The following is a 26,384-nucleotide window of genomic DNA, read 5'->3' on the forward strand; positions in this document are numbered from 1 at the left end:
AGGACCAGATGGCTTCACAGGTGAATTCTATCAAACATTTAGAGAAGAGCTAACACCCATCCTTTTCAAACTCTTCCAAAAAATTGCAGAGGAAGAAACACTCCCAAACTCATTCTATGAGGCCACCGTCACCCTGATACCAAAACCAGACAAAGATACTACAAAAAAAGGAAATTACAGACCAATATCACTGATGAATATAGATGCAAAAATCCTCAACAAAATACTAGGAAACAGAATCCAACAACACATTAAAAGGATCATACACCATGATCAAGTGGGATTTACCCCAGGGATGCAAGGATTCTTCAATATACACAAATCAATCAATGTGATACACCATATTAACAAACTGAAGAATAAAAACCATATGATCATCTCAATAGATGCAGAAGCTTCTGACAAAATTCAACACCAATTTATGATAAAAACTCTTCAGAAAGTGGTCAGAGAGGGAACCTACCTCAACAAAATAAAGGCCATATACGACAAACCCACAGCAAACATCATTATCAAGGTGAAAAACTGAAAGCATTTCCTCTAAGATCAGGAACAAGACAAGGATGTCCATTCTCACCACTATTATTCAACATAGTTTTGGAAGTCCTAGCCACGGCAATCAGAGAAGAAAAAGAAATAAAAGGAATACAAATTGGAAAAGAAGTAGTAAAACTGTCACTGTTTGCAGACGACATGATACTATACATAGAGAATCCTAAAGATGCCACCAGAAAACTACTAGAGCTAATCAATGAATTTGGTAAAGTTTCAGGATACAAAATTAATGCACAGAAACCTCTTGCATTCCTATACAGTAATAATGGAAAATCTGAATGAGAAATTAAGGAAACACTCTCATTTACCACTGCAACAAAAAGAATAAAATACCTAGGAATAAACCTACCTAGGGAGACAAAAGACCTGTATGCAGAAAACTATAAGACACTGATGAAAGGAATTAAAGATGATACCAACAGATGGAGAGATATACCATGTTCTTGGATTGAAAGAATCAATACTGTGAAAATGACTATACTACCCAAAGCAATCTACAGATTCGATGCCATTACCAATGGCATTTTTTACAGAACGAGAACAAAACATCTTAAAATTTGTATGGCGACACCAAAGACCCCGAATAGCCAAAGCAGTCTTCAGGGAAAAAAACAGAGCTGGAAGAATCAGACTATACTACAAAGCTACAGTAGTCAAGACAATATGGTACTGGCACAGAAACAGAAATATAGATCAATGGAACAAGATAGGAAGCCCTGAGATAAACCCACACAGGTACGGTCAACTAATCTATGACAAAGGAGGCAAGGATATACAATGGAGAAAGGACAGTCTCTTCAATAAGTGGTGCTGGGAAAACTGGACAGCTACATGTAAAAGAGTAAAGTTAGAACACTCCCTAACACCATACACAAAAATAAATTCAAAATGGAGTAGAGACCTAAATGTAAGACCGGACACTATAAAACTCTTAGAGGAAAACATAGGAAGAACACTCTTTGACATAAATCACAGCAAGATCTTTTTTTGATCCACCTCCTAGAGTAATGGAAATAAAAACAAAAATAAACAAATGAGACCTAATGAAACTTAAAAGCTTTTGCACAGCAAAGGAAACCATAAACAAGACGAAAAGACAACCCTCAGAATGGGAGAAAATATTTGCAAACGAATCAACGGACAAAGGATTAATCTCCAAAATATATAAACAGCTCATGCAGCTCAATATTAAAAAAAACAAACAACCCAATCCAAAAATGGGCAGAAGCCTAAATAGACATTTCTCCAAAGAATACATATAGATGGCCAAGAAGCACATGAAAAGCTGTTCAACGTCACTAATCATTAGAGAAATGCAAATCAAAACTACAATGAAGTATCACTTCACACCAGTTAGAATGGGCATCATCAGAAAATCTACAAACAACAAATGCTTGAGAGGGTGTGGAGAAAAGGGAACCCTCTTGCACTGTTGGTGGGAATGTAAATTGATACAGCCACTATGGAGAAGAGTATGGCGGTTCCTTGAAAAGCTAAAAATAGAATTACCATATGACCCAGCAATCCCACTACTGGGCATATACCCAGAGAAAACCATAATTCAAAAAGACACATGCACCCCAATGTTCACTGCAGCACTATTTACAATAGCCAGGACATGGAAGCAACCTAAATGCTCATCAACAGACGAATGGATAAAGATGTGGTACATATATACAATGGAGTATTACTCAGCCATAAAAAGGAACAAAATTGGGTCATTTGTGGATATGTGGATGGATGAGACTGTCATACAGAGTGAAGTAAGGCAGAAAGAGAAAAACAAATATCATATATTAACACATATACGTGGAACCTAGAAAAATGGTACAGATGAACTGGTTTGCAGGGCAGAAATAGAGACACAGATGTAGAGAACAAACGTTATGGACACCAAGAGGGGGAAGTGGCGGAGGATGGTGGTGGGATGAATTGGGAGATTGGGATTGACATATATACACTGATATGTGTAGAATGGATGACTAAGAAGAACCTGCTGTATAAAATAATTAATTAAAAAAAACATCACAATGGGACTGCTAGTTTCCACTTAAGATGGAGAAAGCTGTGAAGAGTGTTATCCTAACAAGAAGAAAAAGCTGGATAAAGTAGAAGATTACAGAATTTCTTGAACCCATCAGAGAGTTGAAATCTAAGAATAGGTCATGCCTACAAGTAGGGATATGTATGAGCACAGGCCCACCTGAGTCAAGGCAGAGAGGAAGATGGGGCTCCCATCCAAGTGGGCCTTCTTTCAATAGATGACAAGTCAACTGAAGGTACAACATTGAGCCACACTTAATATCTTAACCTAAAAGCTACTTTCAGAGGATTAGTATTTGGAGTTTGATTGAATTCATTAGTCATAATTTTTACATGTGGTTATATAACATAAAACTTTTAAACAATTCTAAAGAATTGATCTAAAGAAAAGATCAATTCTTTATAGCTTTCTTTCAATGCAAAACATTTCTAGAGGCTAAGACTCTTGTGAATAGAGTCCTATTTAAAAAAAAAAAAAACCCAATGTAGCCAAAAAATAAATTTAAAACAAACAAAAAGAGTCAGTACAGATATACTCATCAATATGGGTAATCTTAGAAACAACGTAAAGAAAAAGGAACAAGCCACATGGACGTTTGATAACATTTTTATGACGTTCAAAAGCAAGCACAACTAAAACAGTGCAGGGACAGATACCATAGGATGAAACTATAAAATAAGGGAATGAGAAAACCACAAAGTTTCAGAGAGGGGTCACACATGTAGAGGAGTCAGGGGGATGGGAGCAGGCGGGCTATGCCAGGTCCTGCGGCAGCATTGGTAACGGTGAGGTTCTCAGTCGGTTGATGGGCACGTGGGGGCTTGACTACTAGACTTCGTAATTCACGTATACACATATTCTTATATATCAAATATTTCATAACAGCACTGATCAAAAGAATATATGGCTATTAAAAAATGTCCCTTGACTTCAGAACACCTGCATTCCAGTACCTGTTCTGCTGACGACTAATCCTAACAACTAACCCAACTTGAGAAAGTGACCAAAACCTGTCTTCCTTGGTTAAATGATGGTGTTGGAACAGATGCTCATAATGCTCCCTTTGAAGTTCTAAAATCCTTTAGCTTTGTTTATTAGAAATATACTCAAAAAAAGATGCGCCCTCACCTCTACAAGGATGGGTACTAGGATTAGCCAGCTGCTTTAAACAAAGGTTTAAAAACAAATCACAGGCAACAGAATCTGAAAGGAAATGTGAGTTAGAAATGTCTCACTTTCCCAAATAAGAAACCGACAAGTAATACTCTTAATTTGTGTATGTGTAGCAAAACCTAATCCAGAATGAATAGGCCCTGAAATAAATCTCCTAATGGAATCTAAACAAGTACCACGCCCCCTACACCACCCCCAGCAAAATCTTCTCTTACACCAGTTCAGGGGACTGCTGCACCAACAGAAGCAACATGAGCTCGGGTACCTGTTATGAGCTGAATTCTCCCAACCCATTGAGATTCTCCTTGGAGATCTGTAAAAGTACTACTGACCTGGTCCCAAGATGACCAAGTTCAATGACCCCAAACTTTGAGCTGACATCCAAGGCAGCTTCCTATTATCCTAATGGAAATGAAGAACCAGAAAAAAAAAAAAAAAAAAAAAGTCTACTGCCACGCAAGCCCATCAAAACTTGTAAAACATTACTGGTTTGTAACTACCACCTATAAAACTAGGTTAAACTTACTGTCAAGGTAAGAAACTTTATTTAAGTGTAGCTCATTATGCTTCCACATAGCCCAAGCCTGAGTCATGAAACCTTCCAGACATGGAGATTAAAATGTTATGGCAGACGCCTATTTCATTCTTCTAAGGAAAGTGATATTTCTCAACATTAAATGCTTTGAGAAAAAAGATGTAGAGATCTCTTTGATGTGAAAAAAATAAAAGGCAGCAAGAGATGAAGACACTTTTTTTGTTTAGCTTCCTCCTTTTCTTACCAATCACTAAACACAGAAGTGCCCGAAGCTCAGATGCCTTTTCTGCTCTTTACACTCACTCCCCGATGAGATCTTATCTAGCACCCGGTTTAGGTACATTCTCCCTGCTGATGACTCCTGATTTTATCTCCAGCCTCACCCCAATCCCGAATTCCAGTGTCATGCATCCAGTCACCTTCCTGACCTCTTACTTGAATGTGCAGTTGACATCTCCAACTTAACCTCACAAACTCAACTCCTGGATTTCATTCCCCCTCCTAGTTTTCTCCATTCTGGTAAATGCTGGGGTCCCAAACCCTGGACATTTCTCAGCCCCTCACACCCCACATAAAATCTGTCAGCACATGTTGGTTCTGTCTTCAAAATGTATCCAGAATCTGACCATTTTTCACCACTACTATCATGCCAAGTCACCAAAACCTCTTGCCTATGTAACTGCAGTGACCTCCTCACTGGTTTCTTTGCTTCCATTCTTACCTCTTTACAATCTACTTTCACACAGCAGCTAGAGTGATCCTCCTAAAACACAAGTTAGATCAAAATCCTCCAATGAGTTCTCACGTCACTTGGAGCCATCTAAAATCCCTCCCAAGTCCTTCAAGGTCTGACATGACAGGAGGCCTCTCTCCCATCACTGGTCCTCCTAGCTCACTCTACTGCAGCCAGACCTCCCACCTGTTGCCCAAACATCCCCTGGAGGGCTTTGCAAATGCTGGGCTTCCTGCCTAGGACACTCCCCTGCTCCGCCTCCCTCAGATGTCCCTCAGCTGACTCCCTCACTGCCTCAGGTCTCTGCTTAAAGGTCACCAGGGACCTTCCCGACCACTCTCTAAAGTAGCACTTCCACTGTCCCTCTCCATAATTTATGTTTCTTGTAGTATTTACTTTCGGACTCATTACATATGTATTATCTTATGCATATTCCATTAATAAAATCTCTTGAGCAGTCTCTGAATATATACCTTATATATATAACCACTGAATATATTATGAATTGATTAGAAAATATACACAAAGACAAAATTTGAAAAGAAGATTTTAAATAATATGTAAAGAAGCTTTAGTGTTTTTTCCTGCATCTCAGTGGATGTCTGTCACATGCCCTGGGCTGTGCGCTCCACTGCAGAAGCCACAAGCTTCAGTTCTGCAGCCTGAACTTTCTAGCCTTATTTCTCCTCTGAGATATTCCCATTTCCTTCAAAATACCCTTGCAATTTCCTGTGATTTTTGAAACCAACATTCTAGGGGCTTTGGAAAGCATTGTGTGAAAATGTTAAAGGAAGTAGCATGCATGTTGGCCTCCATCCCACCTGAAATATCAGGGGCACACATGTTTTAATTACCCCTTTGAATTACCCTGAAGGTATAATCTGCAACTCAGCTTTGAATGAATCAGGTTCCTTTGCAAAAAGGAAATTCCCACATTAAAAATGCAGTTTTTGGACTTCCCTGGTGGTGCAGTGGTTAAGAATCCACCTGCCAATGCAGGGGACATGGGTTCGAGCCCTGGTCCAGGAAGATCCCACATGCCGCAGAGCAACAAAGCCCGTGCGCCACAACTACTGAGCCTGCGCTCTAGAGCCCATGAGCCACAACTACTGAAGCCTGCGCGCCTAGAGCCCGTGCTCCATAACAAGAGAAGCCACCACAATGAGAAGCCTGCACACCACAACAAAGAGTAGCCCCTACTCGCGGCAGCTAGAGAAAGCCCGTGTGCAGCAACGAAGACCCAACACAGCCAAAAATAAATAAATTTTTTAAAAAAATGCAGTTTTCTCCCTGCACTTCCTCCAAGAAATCATCATTGTTTCTAAGAGAGCTGAATCATAAGAACATAGGTAACACAGTAACCAAAAATATCAGATTTTTATGTGCCTTATCAAAAAATAATAAAACCTTGTAGTCAATAATTACTTGACAGGACAACAAATCAGAGACAGAGTATCTTAAGTCCTCCTTTTACACTCAAAAAAGGGCTTCATTAGAATTGTATTGGAAATAAAATACTCACGTGCCCCAATGTACTTTAATGGAACAAGTCTTCTGCATCATACCAAACCCCTGCATTTCTTCAATATCATCAAAGTAGGAATTTAGAAGTCCTAACCCTTCTGGTTCAGTAAATAAGTCAATTTGACTAACTCTGTAATCCTAAAAAAAAAAAAAAGAAAAATGAATACACGTATACATGTATAATAGTACACCATGTATTAAACTCTACAGTAAGCTCATTATTCTTCTTTTCAAATAGTTAAAAGAAGCTTTAAATATACAATAGGTTGCACAGATCACCTGCCACTTTATCCCTTTCCTGTTTTCACCCATGACCTAATAATATATGATCTTTCGGGGCAGACACATTGGTTTAGTCATATATCTCAGTGTTACATTCAAGCAAAGAGCATCAGAAATGTATTTTAGAGTTTTGGAACACAGTTATTTCTCTCATCCTTACAAACAAACAAACAAAAAAACAAAACTGCTTCGCTTTCCTTGGTAACATGAGTTTTAGTTCCTTTGCTCTCCTGTGACCGTCCATGTCCAGGGATACTGGTTTATAGAGTGGTTGCACTTGGAATCTTCCTCAGCTGTTTTGTGCCCATAAGCCCCCTGTGGTAACTCTCCTTGACTATGATGTCGGCTTGGTCTAAGTCATAAAAGGCAAAGGCACACGTTTATGGTGATTTAAATCTCTACACTTTAGTCACTATTCCATGCACTGCACGTCCATCAAACACTCTACAAAAGGCCTCTCCTGGCTGAGTGCCTGAGCCCTGATCGAATGTTTTTTGAACCTCTTCTGTGTTGCAGAGCGAGGTGAACTGAGGTACAGAAAAAATGGTTAACACTTGGGTCAGTTTAGGGGCAGCTCTTTCAAACATTAACAAAAGGAACAAATCTAGTGAACTGAAAAGGTGACCCCCTTGAATATACGTTGTGACTTATGTTTATGTGTCAAGAAACCATAAACACAATCTGTAAAAAGTTACAATTCGTCACATATTAGGAGCCATAAAAGTATTCCTTCCCTTTAACATGACACCATTCAGAAAAACTTACCCCAAGGAAATAAATCAGAAAATGTATACATTATTAAATGCACAAAAATGTTCATGCAGTATTATTTAAGGTAAGTTTTTCCCTAAGTCCCACAGTAAGAAGAAAGGTAAAATAAATGATAGCGCATCATACCATTGGAATATGATGCTCAGTTAAACCCCAAACCATATAATAACATGAAAAGCATTAATTCACCTTAGGTCTGCTATTATCAGGGGAAATAGGAGGCCTCTTTACCAATGTGCTTCATTTCCCTTAGCCCACCTTCCAGGATCCCTAAATCCCCACCCCACCAGATCCTAATACCTCCCCCAGTTGCAAATCATTGAGAGATGTTACAAACGGGAGTGTAACCTTCAGGAAAGCGGTATGGAGAGAGAAAAAAAGGATTGAGAATCACAGTTTTGTACCTGTATTATGATTACAACTATAGAAAAAGCAGATTATAATATGGCCAAGAAAGAGTAGAGAATTCAGAAAAATGAAGGGAGGACACTTCATGAGAGACGGGATTTTGGATGATAGTTTAAAATATTGTTTCATTACCAATACTATTTGAGTAATAAATAAAAACTGCAGGTAAATTATCCCACTATGACATTTTAAAATGGTGTTTCTCGTGTCTTACATAAGGTTCATCACATTATGTACTTAAAACTAGTAAGAGATAAATCGTTTAGAATACCAATATTACCACCTAAGTCACTCAGAAATGTTAACCCAGGAAACAGGTGACATTTTCCTCCGCCAAAAGCTGTTAGTCACTGTTACTCGTTCTCATTTTGGAACATGGCTTTTTTCCCTATTGTACCCCAACACCCATGTCTAGTACACAAATGGAGTTTTTTCACTTGGAAGATACCTTTTACATTTTTAAAGGTAAAGAATCATCAAATGCCAAGAACCATGAAGAACTGATACAAGTTCCTCAACAACAAATAAGGGACCAAGAAATTTTTACCCAATCCATAAAGTGGCCTTAAATACCTATTTTTCTAAAAACCCACATGAAATGCCAGAGTTGATCAACTGAATTATCTTTGGATTATTTATTTTTCCAAAACATAACTCCTGTAAGCCACTCAAGGTAATAAGAACTCGCACAGCAACCAAAAAACTAAGTAAAAGAAAAATCTGGCCCATGCTCCGCAACAAGAGAAGCCACCGCAATGAGAGGCCTGTGTACCACAATGAAGAGTAGCCCCCGCTCGCCTCAACTAAAAAAGAAAGCCCGCACACAGCAACGGAGACTGAACGCAGCCAAAAATAAATAAATAATAAATTAATTAAAAAAAAAAAAGAAAGAAAATCTGTTCAGGACTTCCCTGGTGGCACAGTGGTTAAGGTTAAGAATCCACCTGCCAATGCAGGGAACCCGGGAAGATCCCACATGCACGGAACAACTAAGCCCGTGCACCACAACTACTGAGCCTGTGCTCTAGAGCCCGCAAGCCACAACTACTGTACGCACGTGCCACAACTACTGAAGCCCGCGCACCTAGAGCCCGTGCTCCACAACACGTGCAACACGAGAAGCCACCGCAATGAGAAGCCCGTTCACCGCAACACAGAGTAGCCCCCGCTCTCTGCAACTAGAGAAAGTCTGCACGCAGCAACGAAGACTCAACATAGCCAAAAATAAATACATAATTTTTAAAAAAAACAAAAATCTGTACATACAGAACTCATCAAAACTAGGTTATTAAGTAAAATACGTTTGCAGATGGGAATCGGGGGGCCGGAATGAGAAATTTACCTTCAGGATTTATTGTGAAAAAGATGACTAACCAATTAGAATGTTTCTTAGTTCTAATTCATTTAACATGTACAAATGTTTAAAATACAGAAAATACATCCATAAAACACCAAATATTTGTCCCACTTTTATCATAAAACGAAACTCTCTCTCAAAAGAATTATACCCAGCATTCAATAAATATTTGCTGAAAGAATGGATGAAATCCAGTTTGCCTTTATTAAAACCTTACGAATTTTACCTACCTGGACCACAAGTCTGATTGAACCAATCACCACAGGCTTGGCCGACTCTGCCTCGTCATCGTTTCTTTCCAGAATATCTTCTATATCCCAAAGACCAGACAGTTCCAATTCTCCCTCTTCTAAGGGGATAGAGTGTCCTTCAAAATTTGGTTTCTCATAAAAAATCCAGCTAAGAATAAAACATAGCAAAACTATTAGCCAGTCTTGGTGAGAGAGATTTTGAATACGCAAATATTCTGGCCAATAGCCACTATATATATATATATATACCATATATTAGTGGCCAATTCTCTAGCAATTAAAACAGCATAAACTCTCCCTAAAACTAAAACTTCAGTGGGCATAATTAAGCTCTGATAACTGAAGAATTTTATCAGGATTTTAGAGGACTTTTGACTATCAATATGAACATTATAGAGCTACTAAAGTTTTATAGAATTGCCAGTTGGTGGAGACTTAGTAATATGTCAGATAAATGGACGTTTATTGCAATTTTTTTCTTTTTATGTATGTAAAAAACACTTCTCTTGAGGGATTTTAATTTATATATTAGAACCATATCAATGGATATATTGATACAAAGGACTACTACATGCATGTTAATGGAAAGCATTTTTTGCAGTTTTATTGAGATCTAATTGACATAACATTGTACTAGTTTAAGTTGTACAACATGATGATTTGATATCTGTGTATATTACGAAATGATCACCATAATAAGTTTAGTTAACATCCACCACCTCACAGTTACAATTTTTTTCCTAGTGATGAGAACTTTTAAGATCTACTGTCTTAGCAACTTTCAGATATACTATGTAATATTTTAACTTTAGTGACCCAGAAAGCATTTTTACAGTATTCTTCCCAACAACATCCGAACACTAAAGAAAAACCTCATGACAATATATGACAGTGCTGGTCTTAAGAGAAGTCAACAAAAGCTGAAGAATCACTATTCATTAAAAACAAAATTATAACTTTCAGTTTTCAAATTTAAGAATAAAAGCTAACTGTATTTTTCTAATGAATATGTTGAATATACAGAAAATATATTAAAATATCTAAAACCTAAGAGGAAAGATGCTGCATATTTAATCAAATGGAGACCTAAAGAAAAGCTTAATAATTTTGTAAACCATAAAGAGCCCTACACTCTTTCTTTTAAACAAGCTTATAAACAGGCACTAAAGACAAGTATTCATGCCAGGTAAGTGATTTTTTTAAAAAACTGCTTTTCTTTATTCAATTTCCTGTGTATTTCCTCGAAGCATTTAAGCTGGTAATATAATTGTTTCACGGTTTCTTTACTTAATAAAAACTATCTGCTGTCAAAAAGTTAGAAAATGAAATTTAGATTAGTCCTTCACTGAACTGTCATTAAAAAATGTTAGCAAAGATGTTTTTTCTTATAGAATTTAAAAAATTCTATCAACATGACTATGACCTATCAACATGAGTAGTGCAATTCTTATCAACTTCATTGAAAATTCAAAAACCAAAAGTATATCATGGACTCCGGTGCTCATTAGTCCAAACCAACATTATGTGGGAAAAAGAAACTTATACTGCTGCACTTTCTGATTTTTCTAACAACAACATGCATCATTCCTATCATCAGAAATAACATTATAAACCATATTTCTTACACATGAATTTCTTTTAGTATTCACTATGACTAGTATTGTCTGCCCTTTACACTGCTAAGGGCATAATTTAAAATAAGTACTAATGACCAAAAGGGTAATTAAAAATGTGAAACACATACCCTCCGAGTCAGAAACACAAAGTGTCACTCTTACCATCCTCTAACAACTTTTATGAGTATCACAGGAGAGAGGCTCCAAGAGCTGCAATCCTCAATGTCACTGAACACTTCAATGCACTCCTCTGACACGTCAGGTTCACCGTATATCACCACCTAAAGAAAGTGAGAGTGGTAGCACGTTTTACTGCACTTTAACAGATCAAAATGAAATCTAGACTCGGAATAGAAAATAATCTTACCTTTCCAGGTCGGGGATTGATTTTATTCTGGACACTTCCTTTAAGTGTCTGTAATCAGATGAACAAAAACACAACAAATAATTAAACTTTTCTCCTCTCATGATCCTTTAAGATCGTATTTGCCTCATATTTGTCAATTTGGAAACATGTCTACCTTGATCTATGCCAAAGTTGTCTTAAAACTCTCTTTGACGGGACTTCGCTGGTGGCACAGTGGTTAAGAATCCACCTGCCAGTGCAGGGGACATGGGTTCGAGCCCTGGTCCGGGAAGATCCCACGTGCCACGGAGCAACTAAGCCCGTGTGCCACAACTACTGAGCCTGCACTCTAGAGCCCGCGAGCCACAACTACTGAGCCCGAGTGCCACAACTACTGAAGCCTGCACGCCTAGAGCCCGTGCTCTGCAACAAGAGAAGCCACCGCAACGAGAAGCCCGGGAACCTTAACGAAGAATAGCCTGCGCACAGCAACAAAGACCCAAGGCAGCCAAAAATAAAAATAAATAAAAATTTAAAAAACAGAACAAACTCTCTTTGACTCTATTAAAATAAGGGCTTTTTCCCCCCTCTAACTGTATTTGACATTTCAATTTCTTTTCATTTAAATGCCTAGGATACTTCCACCAATCTGGAAAGTTCAGGGCGTAAGAGTCAGACCTATGTTTTACATCAGTTCACAGAACAAGAACTCAGCTAAGAGATTATAATTCAAACCATCTCAGTATAATTTCAAATAAACAGAGAAATTCTAATGGATTAATCACATATCTAGAATGAGCTGAATCCATTTTATGTGTTCATATACATATCTTATCTGAATCTATAATTACTGTTTTTTCATCACATAACTAGTCTAAATAAAGTGTTTATGGTATATCTCACAATGTACATTGTACATGGTTACTTTAATCCCTCCTTTTTGATGAACAAAATATATTTTTATATGGCTCCAAAACTAATCATTTTCAAGACCATCTGACCAGCAAAACCAGAAATGCCTAAGATAATAAAAATAGTAATTACACATGTAAAAATATTATAAAACATGGACTACTTTCACTGCTGAACAGGATGCCTATTCTAAGGACGGCCTTTGATCTGATTGCTCTTGCACCACACCAGGGTGGAATATGCCTGAAAGACCATAGGAAGGGCCTCAGTAGAGCATTATTACAGATTAAAATGCCACATGCTTATTTATATATGCACATTTCAAGAAGACAAGCTAAAGAAAAAGCCTGATATTTAAATGAAATTCAGTTAAGACATTAAAGGGAGAATAGTTATATAGTCAACAAAGCCCAAGGTGTAAAAAAAACAAACAAAAAAATTTTTTTTAATCATAAAAAGGCCTAGAGAAAGTATAAAGTACTTTGTTTCTCCTTTTTACTACATTTGATTGGGTTTTTCAAGGGACTCCATAGGGAAACTGTATATTCTGTTGTCAGACTCGTTGTCAAAGAGAGGTAATAATCTAAGAATGATTAAAAAGACAGAATAATGCTGTAATGAATGGGAAGTGGACCAGTGTCAATTTTGTGCTTCAGAGAAATACTCAAAAATCTTAGGATTTCTAAGTGCTATAGGCTGATTCAGTTTTATCTGTTTACAGCAGTGGTTCTCAAAGTGAAATCCAGGGGTCTCTGGAGGGTCCCCAATAATTCTGCAGGGAGTCCATTAGGTCAAAACCATTTTCATAATAAGAAGAGGTTATTTCTCTTTTTCACTTTCTTTCTCTCACAGGTGTAGTGCGGAATTTTCCAGAGGGCCCATGACATGTGATGACATCATTGCTCTGATGGCTACAGGAATGTACATTTGTATGTTCTAATTTTTCTCAGTATTAATTTCTAATGTAATAGATGCCAATAGGCATAACCCATATCAACAAAAACTCTTTGGGGTCCTCAATAATTTTTACTTTATATCTACATCTGTGTGTGTGTGTGTGTGTGTGTGTGTGTGTGTGTGTGTGTGTGTGTGTGTGTGTGTGTGTGTGTGTGTGTGTGTGTGTGTGTGTGTGTGTGTGGCATCCTAAGAGTAAAAAATATGAAAACTTTTGAGCAGAGGGATCTGAGCCTCTGCTGGAAATCCAACTATACGTTTTGAAAGAGCTTCCAGAATTGTATTCCATGATAGGCTTGTAGCAAAAGCTAATACAACAAATTCAAACATGGGGCAGTGCCCTGTACAAATGAGGAAGTGGGCAAGATATTTTCTGTCTGGATAAACTGTGTTGGATGTTGATCTACACTTGCCAGGTAGCCTGGTTCACAGGGTGGGCAACAGGAATACAGAGGCCCACTCCTGTTTCTGGGCTTAGCAGAGCTGAGCTCTAAATCTTATCTGCCTCCCTCTTTCAACTTGAGTATCAAGCTTGGTAACGGAAAGCCACAAATTCACATCAAAAACTGAGTAAAGAAAACAACTTCCAGCAGTCAGATAAAAGAAGATGGAGAAATCTTAACTTTCTCAAAATGGTATTTTGCCATCCTTTCTACTCTGTTACAGGAAAGTGCTAATGTAGACCAAATTCTTTACTTCCCAACAGCTTTGCAGGAAAATAATATTTCCCTAATGAAAACTAATTCCAGATAAAGAGAAAATACTTTATCAACCATGTGGGATAAACATTTATTGCTACTAAGGGGAAGAAACAGTGAATCTCAAAGTACAAGAGAAACGGTTAGGAACAAGATTCCTCGGTGGAGGCTTTTCCAGATAAAGGAAGCTTGCTTCATAAATGCTCAAAATTCTAGGTATAGTATTGAGCGTTTTTACACAGAACTAGGGAAGAAAAAACACCCTGTCTCTGAGCTCTCAAGGTACCTTAACTACACCTTTCACAATACAACACATAAATTCACAAGTGCCCTAAAATATTTGTAGCTTATTTTCCTTGCTGGACTACAAATGCCTTGAGAACAGAATCCAAGTACCTTTTCTCTTGGACTCTAAAAACCCTTGTACATAGCAGGTTTTCAAATATGTGATGAATGAATAAAAAACTATCAGACACGAGCATAACCATTTTTAAACAAATAACATGAATTGTTCATCGTCCCCTTCTCCTCTGACTTAAAAATACCCCACATAAATAATACTATGTTGCTACTTACTGTTGTATCTGATAATGACATTTCAGAAAAAGAAATGCTTGGGTCAAACAGGGTGGATTTGAAAAGACCGGGGAAGTCTGTGTCACTGCTTCCATAGCTCGGCAAGTTTGATTTAAGAACACTTTCAATATGATTAACCTTTTCCATATCACCACTGTTCTTCAGTTTTGAAAATTCAGAAAATGTAGTTTTGGGCACGGGTAGGTTGCTTCGTGAATCCAGATCTTTTCCGGTTTCCTCCTTTTGCAGGTACTTTTCCACGGAGCTTGGACTTTCCAATCCCGAATGAGACGTATCTGACGAGTTGAAATTGAAGACCTTTACGTTGCTGGATGGCAGACTTGGCTGTTCTTTCTCTGAACCACAGGGTGGGGCACCCTCAGCCACGGGCTGTAACACGGAAGGCCGAGAAAGAGAACTGTTGTGAGCGGTGTCGAAAGATGTGGTCATGGTATTGACTGATGTTACAGAGGGAGAAAAGATTTTGTCTTGTGGTAAAGAAGATAAGATGCTTGAGAAAAGTGCACTTTTTTCTAGCCTCGATCTCTTGACTCCACCGTTTGTGACATCCCTGTTCTCCTTGTCATTTACTTCTGGAGCCGTCAGAGGCTCGCCTTTCCCATTAGTGCGAGTTTGCAAGGACTTGAAAAGGACACTCTGCTCGGTGGATGAACGTTTGGGTCTCAGTTTGGATTTGGTGTCAAGATTCTGCATCCAATGTAAAGCCAGTGACATTTCTGGCTGGCCTTCCTTTTTCTTACCCAAACCAAAGGTAAACACGTTGGGATCAAACACCTTTTCTAAATTGTCCTCATGAATAGGAGGCATGACGAAGTGAGGGGCAGGGGAGTTTGGCACCCTGGCCTTCTTTTTCTTCTGGGGCACACAAACTGCGCTGTCCATCTTTTTTATAATCTCAGTGAATTTTTCCATATCAGAAGAAGAATCGAATACACTATCATCACTACCAGCAGAAATGTTCAAAAGGCTTGCAGGACTGTCCTGGCCATTTACAACATTTTGATTGGGTCTTTGAGGGGTTTCTAAATGATTTCTGTTGCCAGGGTAGTTGGTGGTGCTGGATTCAGTCTTCAGGGGTTTTCCGTTGCCCTGAATAGGCAGAGCTTTTTCTGATTCAGGCAGCATGACTTGTGGGCCAGATTTTGCTACATGTTCCTCTGTGCAATGAATGTGTTTGGGTGATGTGCTCTTATTGCCCTGTACTTCCTCTTTCTGGGGAGTACGACTTGCAACGGAAACCACTTCAAGTTCATTATTGTGACAGCTTGGCAACTGTGCTTCTCTAACTTCAGAGCTATCTGAGATGATCCCAGAGTGGACATCCTTGGTGTTCTCCACAGGGAGCATGAAGGACCTGACCTGGACAAGGACCTTGGATGGACACTCATTTCCCATAGCTGCCAGGCTGTGCTCTGGGGACAAGGGAGGGCTTCTTTCTCCCCCTCCTCCTCCTGCCAGTCTGGAGGGGGACATCTTCTCATTATCCTGATGAGACACAGGCAGAGTACATCCATTATGGTTTTCTGACACTTTTAGATCAGTGCACAGCAAACTGCTTACAGGAGCTTGAGCACCTGTGTCTTTGGGATCATCCACAGGAATGGGGGCAGCCAGTGAAAGAGAAGGCCCATTAGATGACCCAGCTGGGTGCTGCGAGTCAGAAAATCCACCCTGTGGCTTCGGTATGGCTGTTGGAGGTGAATCTTTGGCCTCAAGAACGGCAGGGCTGTCTTGTGCTCTATCAGTCATATTTTCACGTTCAGGTCTTTTGCGGTCAGCAGCCTTTGAGTCGTCCTCTCCTAAGAGCTCGTGGTCCTTAACAGGAATCAGAGCAGCAACCACTGGTTCAGAAGGGCAGCCAGCATCTGTTTGCCCATCTACCTTATCACCTTGGTTAAGCGGAGAACCCGGAGTCTCCTCTTCAGGAACAGTAACTCTGGCTTCTGCCGAGGCTTCCTTCCCCAGCGCACCATTCTGGTGACTGTCTGGCAGCAACTTCTTTTCAGGCCGCTCCATTTCCTTGGCTTTTTTGGCTAAATTCAGCTGTGCCCTCCCGACAAATGTTTTATTAGAGGCAGGAGTGTTCCTCGCACCTCGAAGGTCAGTGTGTCTTGGGCTATTTGCCTGCTTGTTTTCAAATAAGGAGATTTTGGTGGCAGTGTTTCCTTTGTGAACTGGCTGGCTAAGTGGATTATGCCCATTTCCCAAACCGCCAAGATTCTTAGGGGTTTTAAGATTTAGTTCCACATGTTTGGGCTTGGCAGGGCTGCAAGAATAAAGCAACAAGATAAAGTTATTAACCTGGATTTTAAAGTGAACATACCGATTTATTACAAAACTGTGAAAAGCCAGTATCTTTCTGATAGGTAACATTTTTGATGAAACAATTTTTAAACAATTCTAAATACACTATCAATTACCTTTAATGGATGTTGCGCTTCCGTATGAGGGATGAAAAATTATATAGCTAAGAAAGGCTAGAGGTGAGAGGGTAACAAGTTTTCTAATAAGTTTATCATGTACCTAGTAGATAAGTACAGTGCTTGGCACTAGAGTTGGGACTGAAGAACAGTAGAACCAATGTAAATACTTCCTGTACTCCCATACTTTAAATATGTAAATGATTTCCCCAAAAATCAACTGTGTATTTTTTTATAACTTTTTTTTACATTATCTCAAAAGTGAGATTATAAAAAATATTTATCTATTATTTACCTCTTTGGATAGTTTATTCCTTTTATCCTTCCCCCATAAAAATTTTCTCTGACTATACAAGTGTGTCCACTATAGAACATTTAGAAAATATAAAGACAAAAAACCACTCATAATCTTACCACTCAAACACTATCCCTGTCAACATTCTAGTATACTTCCCGTCTTTTTTGTATGCATAGGGAAATATTTTCAATAGAATTGAGATTAGTCTGTTCATAGAGTTTGGTATCTTGCCTTAAAAAAAAAAAGAGATTTCACATTTTTAACAGTTTTCAAGTTACTAAAAAATATGAAAAGTCTTCATAATGTCTGCATAAAAATCCATCATATAGATGTACCACAATTTACTTATCAATTACTCAGTTGTTGGTTTTGCCACCATTCTGGGGGCAAAGAGGGTCTCCCTTCTTTCTCACATTTCTTGGGTGTAATTGCCCCCTAATGGAAATTTTAAGTCTTTGAATGTACACACTGTTTTCTTTCTGAGAAAAAAATGTCCTCTGGCTCTGGTCCTGGCTCTTATACCAATTATCTGTGTGAACTTGGTCAAGCCACCTTAACTCTCTAAACTCTACCTGTAAAAATAAACAAAAAACTAGATGGTTTAGAACGTGTGTGTGTACTGGTTCACACACATACATATTATCATTGAAGATATCCTGTGGTTCTCTTCAAGGGCTGCAAAAGGGGACAGTAGAAACTGGGGGATGGAACTGTTGGCCAACCACCCTCCTTTCAACCAGAATCACTCCTACTTATGTTTTATATATCACTTTTATATAAGCTTTCCAAGAAGAACAGACTCTAAAGCTAAAAACAAAAATGTCTAAATCATTAGTCTAGTGGTTTATAAAATGTAAGAGGTAACACCCACTGACATTCACTGATCGTCAAGCACTTTCTATGGCTTGCCTCACGTACAATTTTACACATTCTCTCTTTTTTTTTTTTTTTTTGCGGTATGCGGGCCTGTCACTGTTGTGGCCTCTCCCGTTGCGGAGCACAGGCTCCGGACGCGCAGGCTCAGTGGCCATGGCTCACGGGCCCAGCTGCTCCGCGGCATGTGGGTTCTTCCCAGACCGGGGCACGAACCCATGTCTCCTGCATCGGCAGGCGGACTCTCAACCACTGCGCCACCAGGGAAGCCCCACATTCTCTTTTAAGATGAGGAAGTTGGCATCTAGAGAAGGTAAGTACTTTGCCTGAAGTCACACAGCTAGTAAGTGACAGAAGCCAGGTGTTCTGGTTTCAGATGCTATGCTCCCAACAACTCTACTATTCTGCTTCCCCAGATAGGATCAGACTAGCTTCGCCTCAATGACCGCCTCTGGTTCTGTCCAGCTTTATGATCCACGGAGTCAGTAAATTATCAAGAGAGCTATAAGATAATCATACCTCAGAGGCCACCTCGATAACGAGAACACAAAGTAGGGAAGCATTAACATCTCACACTGTCTCCTGCATGGACTCACTGGCCTTCCAGAAGGCTGGGCCTGAGGAGCCTTTTGAAGGAACAGGCAGTAGGACCTTGGAAGAAGACACTTTATTCTTCTGGAGAAAAGGATTAGACTGAGAAGACTTGAGATGTCCTTCCCAAATACAGCATTAAGAATTAGATGTTCATTTTAAAATTTTTTATTTAAATACTATATTTGATATATTCTCATGAATTTCTCCTTGGCATTGCTTTCCCCAATAGCTCCTTAAGATATCTAAGCTCCCTCACGGTGGGCCCTTACCTGAAATTTAAAAGCAAAATTAACTTACAAGCACTTCCTTAAAGATTAAATTCTAAAACCAGTGAGATGATTAGAAATAAGAGAACTTACAAATGCTATCAGTTAATGAGGGATGTTCACATAGCAGGGAATATACATTTAAAAAATTCTCACTAATCAGCTCAAGGAACAGTCAAATATCAAAGTAGATCTTATGATGTAAATGGAAAATGCTCCAGGTTAGCCAATAAGCTACGTTAAGGACAGGACACACACATCTGCACGTTAAAGATTTACACCAAGATCAAAATACATTTTACAACCAAACTTTCTGTACTATTAACTTCTGCTACAGAGAGTCACTACAATTAACCTGGTTCAAACTGATTAAAAGGAAGACTCCTATAATTCACGTTGTAATGCCTTCATTAAGATGTGAGAAGGGAAAATATCCTGGAGTCTAAGAAGCCATGGCTATAATGAGAAGAAAATTCTCCTTATTCTAAACATACCATGTTAAGAATCTCAACATTCAATACTTGGTTGAACTGAAGACATAATTTCTCTACCAGCATCAAGAAACATGCTGCTTCACAGTGATTATTTTTCGGGGAATATAAAATGGTTTTAACTATAAAATTTTAGATTCAAGTTTTTAGAAATAATCCGTGTAACATCTCCAGTTGAAAACAATGAGGAAAAACTAAAGGGTCTGAAAAAAATCCATCAGTCAAACATAAATGGGTCAAAGGATGAGAAACAATTATTAATTCTCCATTCCAATAATTTGCCGATTCACCAAGTGCAAGGCCGTGTGCAAAACAGAATTAAACTGAGCCTCTGGCAAAGGAAAGTTTTAGGTAGGAAATAATCACTCCTTAGAAAAAGACATTTGGTTTAGTTCCGTCACAGGAAACAGCACATGCAGAAGAGTTTCATTGCAAGACTGCTTGGTTTGTTTACCCTATCCCTTAACGGTGTAACATTTCTGGTTTTTCCACTGGTGTATTCTGACTGGAAGACCGGGGAAGCACCCTTAACCAGGTACACAGCATAGTTTCTCTAAGGCTCACACTTAGGAGGTCTGAATGTTCAGTCACACTGGCCTTCTACAAATAATGGGCATCATTCACTCAGGTTATTTCTCCGATGCTGCTGTTAGAGAATAAATTGCTGACTCTATCAAAGTTCTCCAGGTTGGCAGCTGGTGACGTAGCTCAAGTTATTCATTAAGCAGGGTTTCCTCCCCGGTGTTTACCAAGCAGACTGCCTACTCTTAAGCTTACTTATCCAAGAATTCAAATAGAATGAATCCATTCCGTTTAAGATGATAATGCTGTGGACTTTCCTGGTGGGGCAGTGGTTGAGAATCCGCCTGCCAATGCAGGGGACAGGGGTTCGAGCCCTGGTCCGGGAGGATCCCACATGCCGCGGAGCAACTGGGCCCATGCGCCACAACTGCTGAGCCCACGTGCACAGCTACTGAAGGCCGCGTGCCTGGAGCCCGTGCTCTGCAACGAATGAGGCCACTGCAGTGGGAGGCCCCCGCTCTCCACAACTGGAGAGAGCCCACACACAGCAACGAAGACCCAATGCAGCCAGAAATAAATTTATATATATATAAGAAGAATGATAACACTGTGAAAATCTCAGCTCTTTTAATAAATGTGTGAATGCTGTAAAAAGTTTAGACACTCACTTTTCACATGTGCTGAGAGACGCAGGAGGATGAGTGTGGGAAGGGGGATGGTCTTAAGAGTTTTCCAGGGTGCCCTCCCCGTCCTGTCTACCTATACAGATCACACCCACCATCAAGGCACAATCCCATTTCCTCCAAAACACCAACAGTGATTTCTTCCTCCTGTGCACATCCCCAGCCTTGGGGATGGTAACATCCATTTGGCAGTTTAATCAGATTATCACCTCTTACAGTTACCTGATTTGTCAGCATCTTGGGTGCCAGAATGTGTCATAAACTTTTCAAAGGCAATATATACTGAATCACAGTTGTGGCATTTTTCCCATTGTGCCTAGCACACTACCATGCACAGAAAGAAGGTACTCAATAAATATTTGAGAAATCAATAAACTTAACAGCAAGTGGTCACAGTCTGCTGTTGAGCTTGATCCTTCTAACGTGTCCTTTCATTTATCAAATAGTCTTCCAGTAAAAACACTGATCTTTCTTCATTTCAATAATTGAAAATTACTTTTCGACCTGGTGGCAAAGATATCACAAAACTACCTAACATTATAAAGGGGAACCAAGATACTCGTATTAGAGATTTTTTTTGTAAAGCTTTAGGCCCATAATGCACCAAGTTCCATAAAAGGTTCTGTGAATTCTCTTGAACTCAGACACGTCAAAGCTACTGGGTATACTGTACGTACTAGTGTTTGCTCCGTTTTCAAATTCATTTGTGTTTTAAGAATGACCCACCCAGGAATGCTGGTGCATATTCTGAATAAAGAATAGAATTAGTTCGTCAAGCCATGCAGTCTTCTATTATTTATGTAAACACTGAACCTCCAGAGATATCTCACTTTCACATTCATTGAACTTAAAAGGCTTATATTAACAGGAATTAACAACCAACTAAGGTCCCGAATGGGTCATCTTCTTAAACCTTAACTGTGCTAACTAGCCCTTCACTATCTTAATTTCACCACCGAGGAGAAAACCCAGTGCACACAGTTCTTCCACAAATGCAAAGAACCTGCGCCCCTCGGAGCGGCCGCCCAGCCCGTGTGCGGCGACCGCGGCTCGCCAGCCCAACCCCGCAGTTACTTACATGGTCACTGTAGTGGTCACTGTCCACCTGCCCCCACCGAAATGGTTCCTGGGCTTCAAGCTGTCGGCGTCAGAACCTCCGACCGATCTGCCCAGCTCTTTGCTTCGACTTCCCTCTCCCCGGCCGTCGAAGAGGTTGGGGAGCGGCCCCCTCTTGGGCTTGGGCTTGATCTCGGGCGGCAGCGAGCTGCTCTTGACCATAAGCTTGCGGTGGATGACCCGGGCCGCCTCCTCCCCGCTCTCCTTGGCGGCCGGGCCGGGGCCGGACGCCCTCCTGAGAAGAGAGTCCTTGGCCGGAGCCCGCGGGCCGCCGGCGGGTGAGGTGGGCACGGCCTCCGGAACGTGGCTCCGGCCCCTCCTCTTGGCGGGGGACGAGGAGGGCGGCGGCTGTTTGCTCCGCTCGGACTCCCCTAGCGGCTGCCCTTTGGGGTCGGGGCTGGGCTTGGACTCTAGGCCGGAAACAGAGGCAACGCCCCCGTCGGGGGCCGCTGGAGGAGATTTCACTTTCTTTTCAGCAGAGCCGTTTTCGGCGGCTGCGTTTGGCGCCACCTCGTTGTCGAAGACCGCGTCATTCCGGGGCTCAAAGTCAGGCGGCAGCGGGTCAGCACCGGGGGAGTCGGTGGATTTCTGCGACCTCCTCCGCCTCCCCGACCTTCGGCCACTCGACCTCTTCTCCATATCTTCGCAATCGCCGCAATCTTCAGCCCCGGGACTGATCACGACCGGCTCGTCCACCCGCGCCACCTCAGTCTTACTCAAGTAGATGTCCAGAGTCAACACTTTGGCGGGGTGGGCGCGCTCGCGGGGCCGACAGTCTCGCCCCGGGGGGTCGGCTTTGCTGTTTCCCGGCGCCGAACCCGTCTGGTTCTCTGCGCCCTCAGCGGGACGGTTGCCCGCAGGAGCCGATGCGTCCTTGGGGGGCTGGCTCGGCGCGTCTTGGTGCTCCGGAGAGCGTCCTTGGGCACACAAGCGGGCGGCCCTGTCGGCCGACTGCTCCTCGGCGGGCGAGCCCGGCACGCCCCTCACTCCCCGAGCTGGCTCCTGCTCGCGGCCAGCGCCGGGCGAAGCGTTCTCCTGCCCGGAGGAATTCCCTAGTGAGGAGTGCAGCTGCTTGGCAGCGGTGGTGGCATCTGGGAAAGTCAGTCTCTCTGCCTCCAGAGGTTCTAATTGGGGTGAATCACTTTCATGGCCCTGCTGCACAGCCGCCTCCGCTGCACGGCTGCCCGAGCCAGGTGACCGCTCGGCGTCCGGGGGGGCCGCCTGGACGCAGCCCTCGGGGCGCTGGCCCTCCAGCTCCTGGCACTTTTCCTGGGGGGAGCCCTCCTCACACGTGTCTGTCTGCTTTCGTTGGCTGCCCTGAAGTTGACTCTTCTCAGTCTCTGTTTCGGGGAGTTTGGAAGAGGTTACTTCTTTGGGAGAGACTGATACGGCATTTGAGCTGGTGGGACTCTCTAACCCGTTTCTGGTGTTCCTTCTCCTTCCTGCCGTGAACAGAGTGCCGAGTTTTCCCAAAACTGGTTTCCTTTTGTTCTCTTCTGGTGGTTGTGCGCTGGACTGAAAAATAAAAGGGGATGGGGAAAGAGAGAACCTGAGAATCCGGTTTTTTCCTTTAGTAGTTAAGTATATTATGGAACTACAAGCCAAAATGATAATAGGCCAGAGTTTCTAACTGAAAACGAGATTTGTTTGGGAATTCATTCCAACAAAATAAACTCTTATTTTATCTTTTGAATTTTTCTCAAACACCATCTATGCTTGGCGCTACTGAAGAGTAACATTAACTACAGAAAGAAAATTATTAAAGAAAATTCGGAAGGTCCAAATAATCACTCAAGCAAAATAAACAACTCCTAGGCCTTGCTACGTTTTGCTTTTTACCTCCTTCCTCTGTAAAGATGCAATTGCAAAACATCCATGCGTGACTACAGGGCAGCAGTAACCATACTAAAGGCGGAATTTTTTCTGAAATGCCGCCTTTTCTTTTTGTAGGCGGAAAGGAGTACGAGGAAGAACAGCCTTCTCCAGAACTGAAGGAAACCACTTGGGTTCAACGTGACTGCAAACGAAAAACCTTGAGAAAACGAGAATTCGAGCCCCTGGGCGTGCCCTTCACCAAGCCCGAGGTTCTCGGCGCGCCAGGCAGCGCGCGTCCAATGGGAGAAGCACGTGGGCATCGAACGCCCGCTAGTCCTCATGGAACACAGCTGACCCCTGCCGAGCTCACCCGAGAGGGTCTTCTCCGAGGGTAGTTCCGGGGAGTGTCAGTAGGTCGAGCACCTGCGGGAGGGAGGGCGAAGGTGCTGGGCGACCGCCTTCGCAGGTCCCCACCCCCCGACCCCACCCCAATCTGGCCGGGGCTGACGGAAGGGCGCGGGGCTCTCCCAAGCCGACCTCGGCCGGGGTTCGGTCCCTCACCACCCCGCTGGGCTCCGGCTGCGCACCGGGGCGGGGGGGAAACCCCAGGGGCGGGGGGGAACCCCAGGGGGCGGACCCACCCATGGGAGGGGCCCTGGCCGCCGGCGACGAGCAGCTGGGGTGCCGGTAAGGGGAGAAACCTGCGCCTGTTACAAAGCCTGCGGCAAAACGGCCGGCACCTGGCGCCCGCGCGGGAAGCCAGGAGGGCGCTCAGAACAAATCAATTAAAGCAAATCGGCCAATGGGCGCCGTGGCGCGCCGGGAGCCGGTACGCGAGGTGCCCGGGCGGGCAGAAAGAGGAGGAGGCCCGCCTGCGGGAGGAGGGAGCGCGAGCGGCGAGTCCAGACAAGCTCCTAGCGGAGGGAAGCCTATTCCCGGTAACGAGCCCACGGCAACCCAGACCACACGTGTGGCTACAATAACTTAAGAATTACCTCTTCCACCTAAAACCCGAGAGCTACCTTTCTCGGAAGGGCAGTTTTTACAATATTGACTGCTTACAGAGGGGTTCCTGAATCACTCTTTAAAGCGGCTTCATTTCATTTGAATTATATGCAGCCAGTGGACGTGGGAGATGGTGGGAAATAGGAAAGACTGTAAGATAAAGCATGGAAGTAGCAGGGTCCACAAGCATTTACTGAGACAGTCCTGGCACTGTAACATGTCATTCTGCAACAGCCCCGTGAGGTGCTTGTCACCCAACAGCAGAAATAAGGAAAGGAAAGCTCAGAGCAGAGAGACTTAAAGTGTGTTAGGGGTGGGGGCAATAAAGTCAGGATCCAAACCCAGGTCCTCAGCTTCCAGTCCGAGCACCCCCAACTCCCCACTGAGGACATGGCAGTGCAGTGGGCACCCCTGAGCCAGAGTCAGCCCAGAGGAGTAGACTGCAGGCCACACTTCCCCCAGAATCGGCTCCTGAGGAAATGCTCCTGAATCAGATTTACTGACAAACTCCAGAGGTGATTCTTCGCGCTTGAGAAGGCCCTGGTGGGAGCTTTGGAACTAGACAGCTGCTGCATGAGGAGAGGGACAAAAGAACGTTGCAGCCACTGGGAACTTTTGTGACTGAGTTGATACGCTTCTAAAATTTAACCAGATTTTGATTAATAATTATTCAGTGGTTATATAAATAATATAGGAAGAATTCACTGTGTAATTTAAGAAAAAATACATTAAAATATTCCAGTCTCCTAAGGAATATATTTGGACTCTTTCACTATGAGTCAAAGGTATTACATGGTTTTGAAACGTAATAATTCCTTAGGCACTAGACTTACTAAGTGATTTACATAGATTCTCATCAGAGACAGCCCTGAAGATAGGTAGTGTTTTTATGCTCATTTGCCAAGGTTCCTTATCCTTGCTCAAGGTCCCACAGCCAGTAGTCTCTCTAACTCCGGAAATGGAGCTCTTTGTCTCTGCTGCCTCAACAGGCCTTCAAACATATCCTAAAGAAGTAGCCAGGAATAGGTTTGAGTCTTATTGGCTCAATTCTAGACCATGTCCAAAAAAAACTAGTGTACATTTTATCCCGTCCTGCCAATGATGTTGCAATCCATTTTTCCCATGCGGTTGAAAGGCGTCTGATCAGCCGTCTTCTCTGCTCAGTACGGGTTTTTGTTTTTCATTTTTGGCTATAGCTGCTTTTTACAGAACCGGTTGTTCTTTGTAACTTGACCTCATCAACTACTTGACTCCTTCTCCCCCCAGAGGGGCAGCCAGTTTGTCACCTGCCAAGCTGCTCTGTCTGTTGAACTTACTAGAATTCCAGACTTTTGTTTAGATGTGAATGTTCACATCAGCTTCATTCATAATAATCAAAAACTGGAAACAACTTAAATGTCCCATCAGCTGGTGAATGGATCCAATAGTGGTACACCCATACAACAGAATGCTACTCAGCGATAAAAAGGACCGAACTTCTAAAACATGTAATGACATGGATGAATCTCACAAGCATTATGCTAACTGGAAGAAGCCAGACTCAAA

General features: G+C 41.9%; 1 protein-coding gene across 2 annotated transcripts in view; it reads right to left on the reverse strand.

Annotated features, from left to right (window-relative positions):
• Nucleotides 1–26,384, reverse strand: part of CRYBG1 (crystallin beta-gamma domain containing 1) — a 76,924-nt gene that overhangs the window by 36,380 nt on the left and 14,160 nt on the right. Inside the window, exons 1-7 of one of the 2 annotated variants that reach the window (XM_060168273.1) lie at nucleotides 24,205–24,366; nucleotides 21,982–23,534; nucleotides 14,736–17,022; nucleotides 11,617–11,664; nucleotides 11,412–11,530; nucleotides 9,613–9,781; nucleotides 6,563–6,702 (exon numbers count right to left, since the gene is read on the reverse strand). In XM_060168273.1, the coding sequence (XP_060024256.1) occupies nucleotides 6,563–6,702; nucleotides 9,613–9,781; nucleotides 11,412–11,530; nucleotides 11,617–11,664; nucleotides 14,736–17,022; nucleotides 21,982–22,658 (3,440 nt within the window). In that variant the 5' untranslated portion in view covers nucleotides 22,659–23,534; nucleotides 24,205–24,366. Of the gene's footprint in view, nucleotides 1–6,562; nucleotides 6,703–9,612; nucleotides 9,782–11,411; nucleotides 11,531–11,616; nucleotides 11,665–14,735; nucleotides 17,023–21,981; nucleotides 23,535–24,204; nucleotides 24,367–26,384 lie in introns of those variants that run through there. The other variant, XM_060168272.1, reaches the window with a different exon arrangement.

This window comes from Lagenorhynchus albirostris, chromosome 12 (assembly GCF_949774975.1).
Source record: "Lagenorhynchus albirostris chromosome 12, mLagAlb1.1, whole genome shotgun sequence".
Taxonomy (NCBI): domain Eukaryota; kingdom Metazoa; phylum Chordata; class Mammalia; order Artiodactyla; family Delphinidae; genus Lagenorhynchus; species Lagenorhynchus albirostris.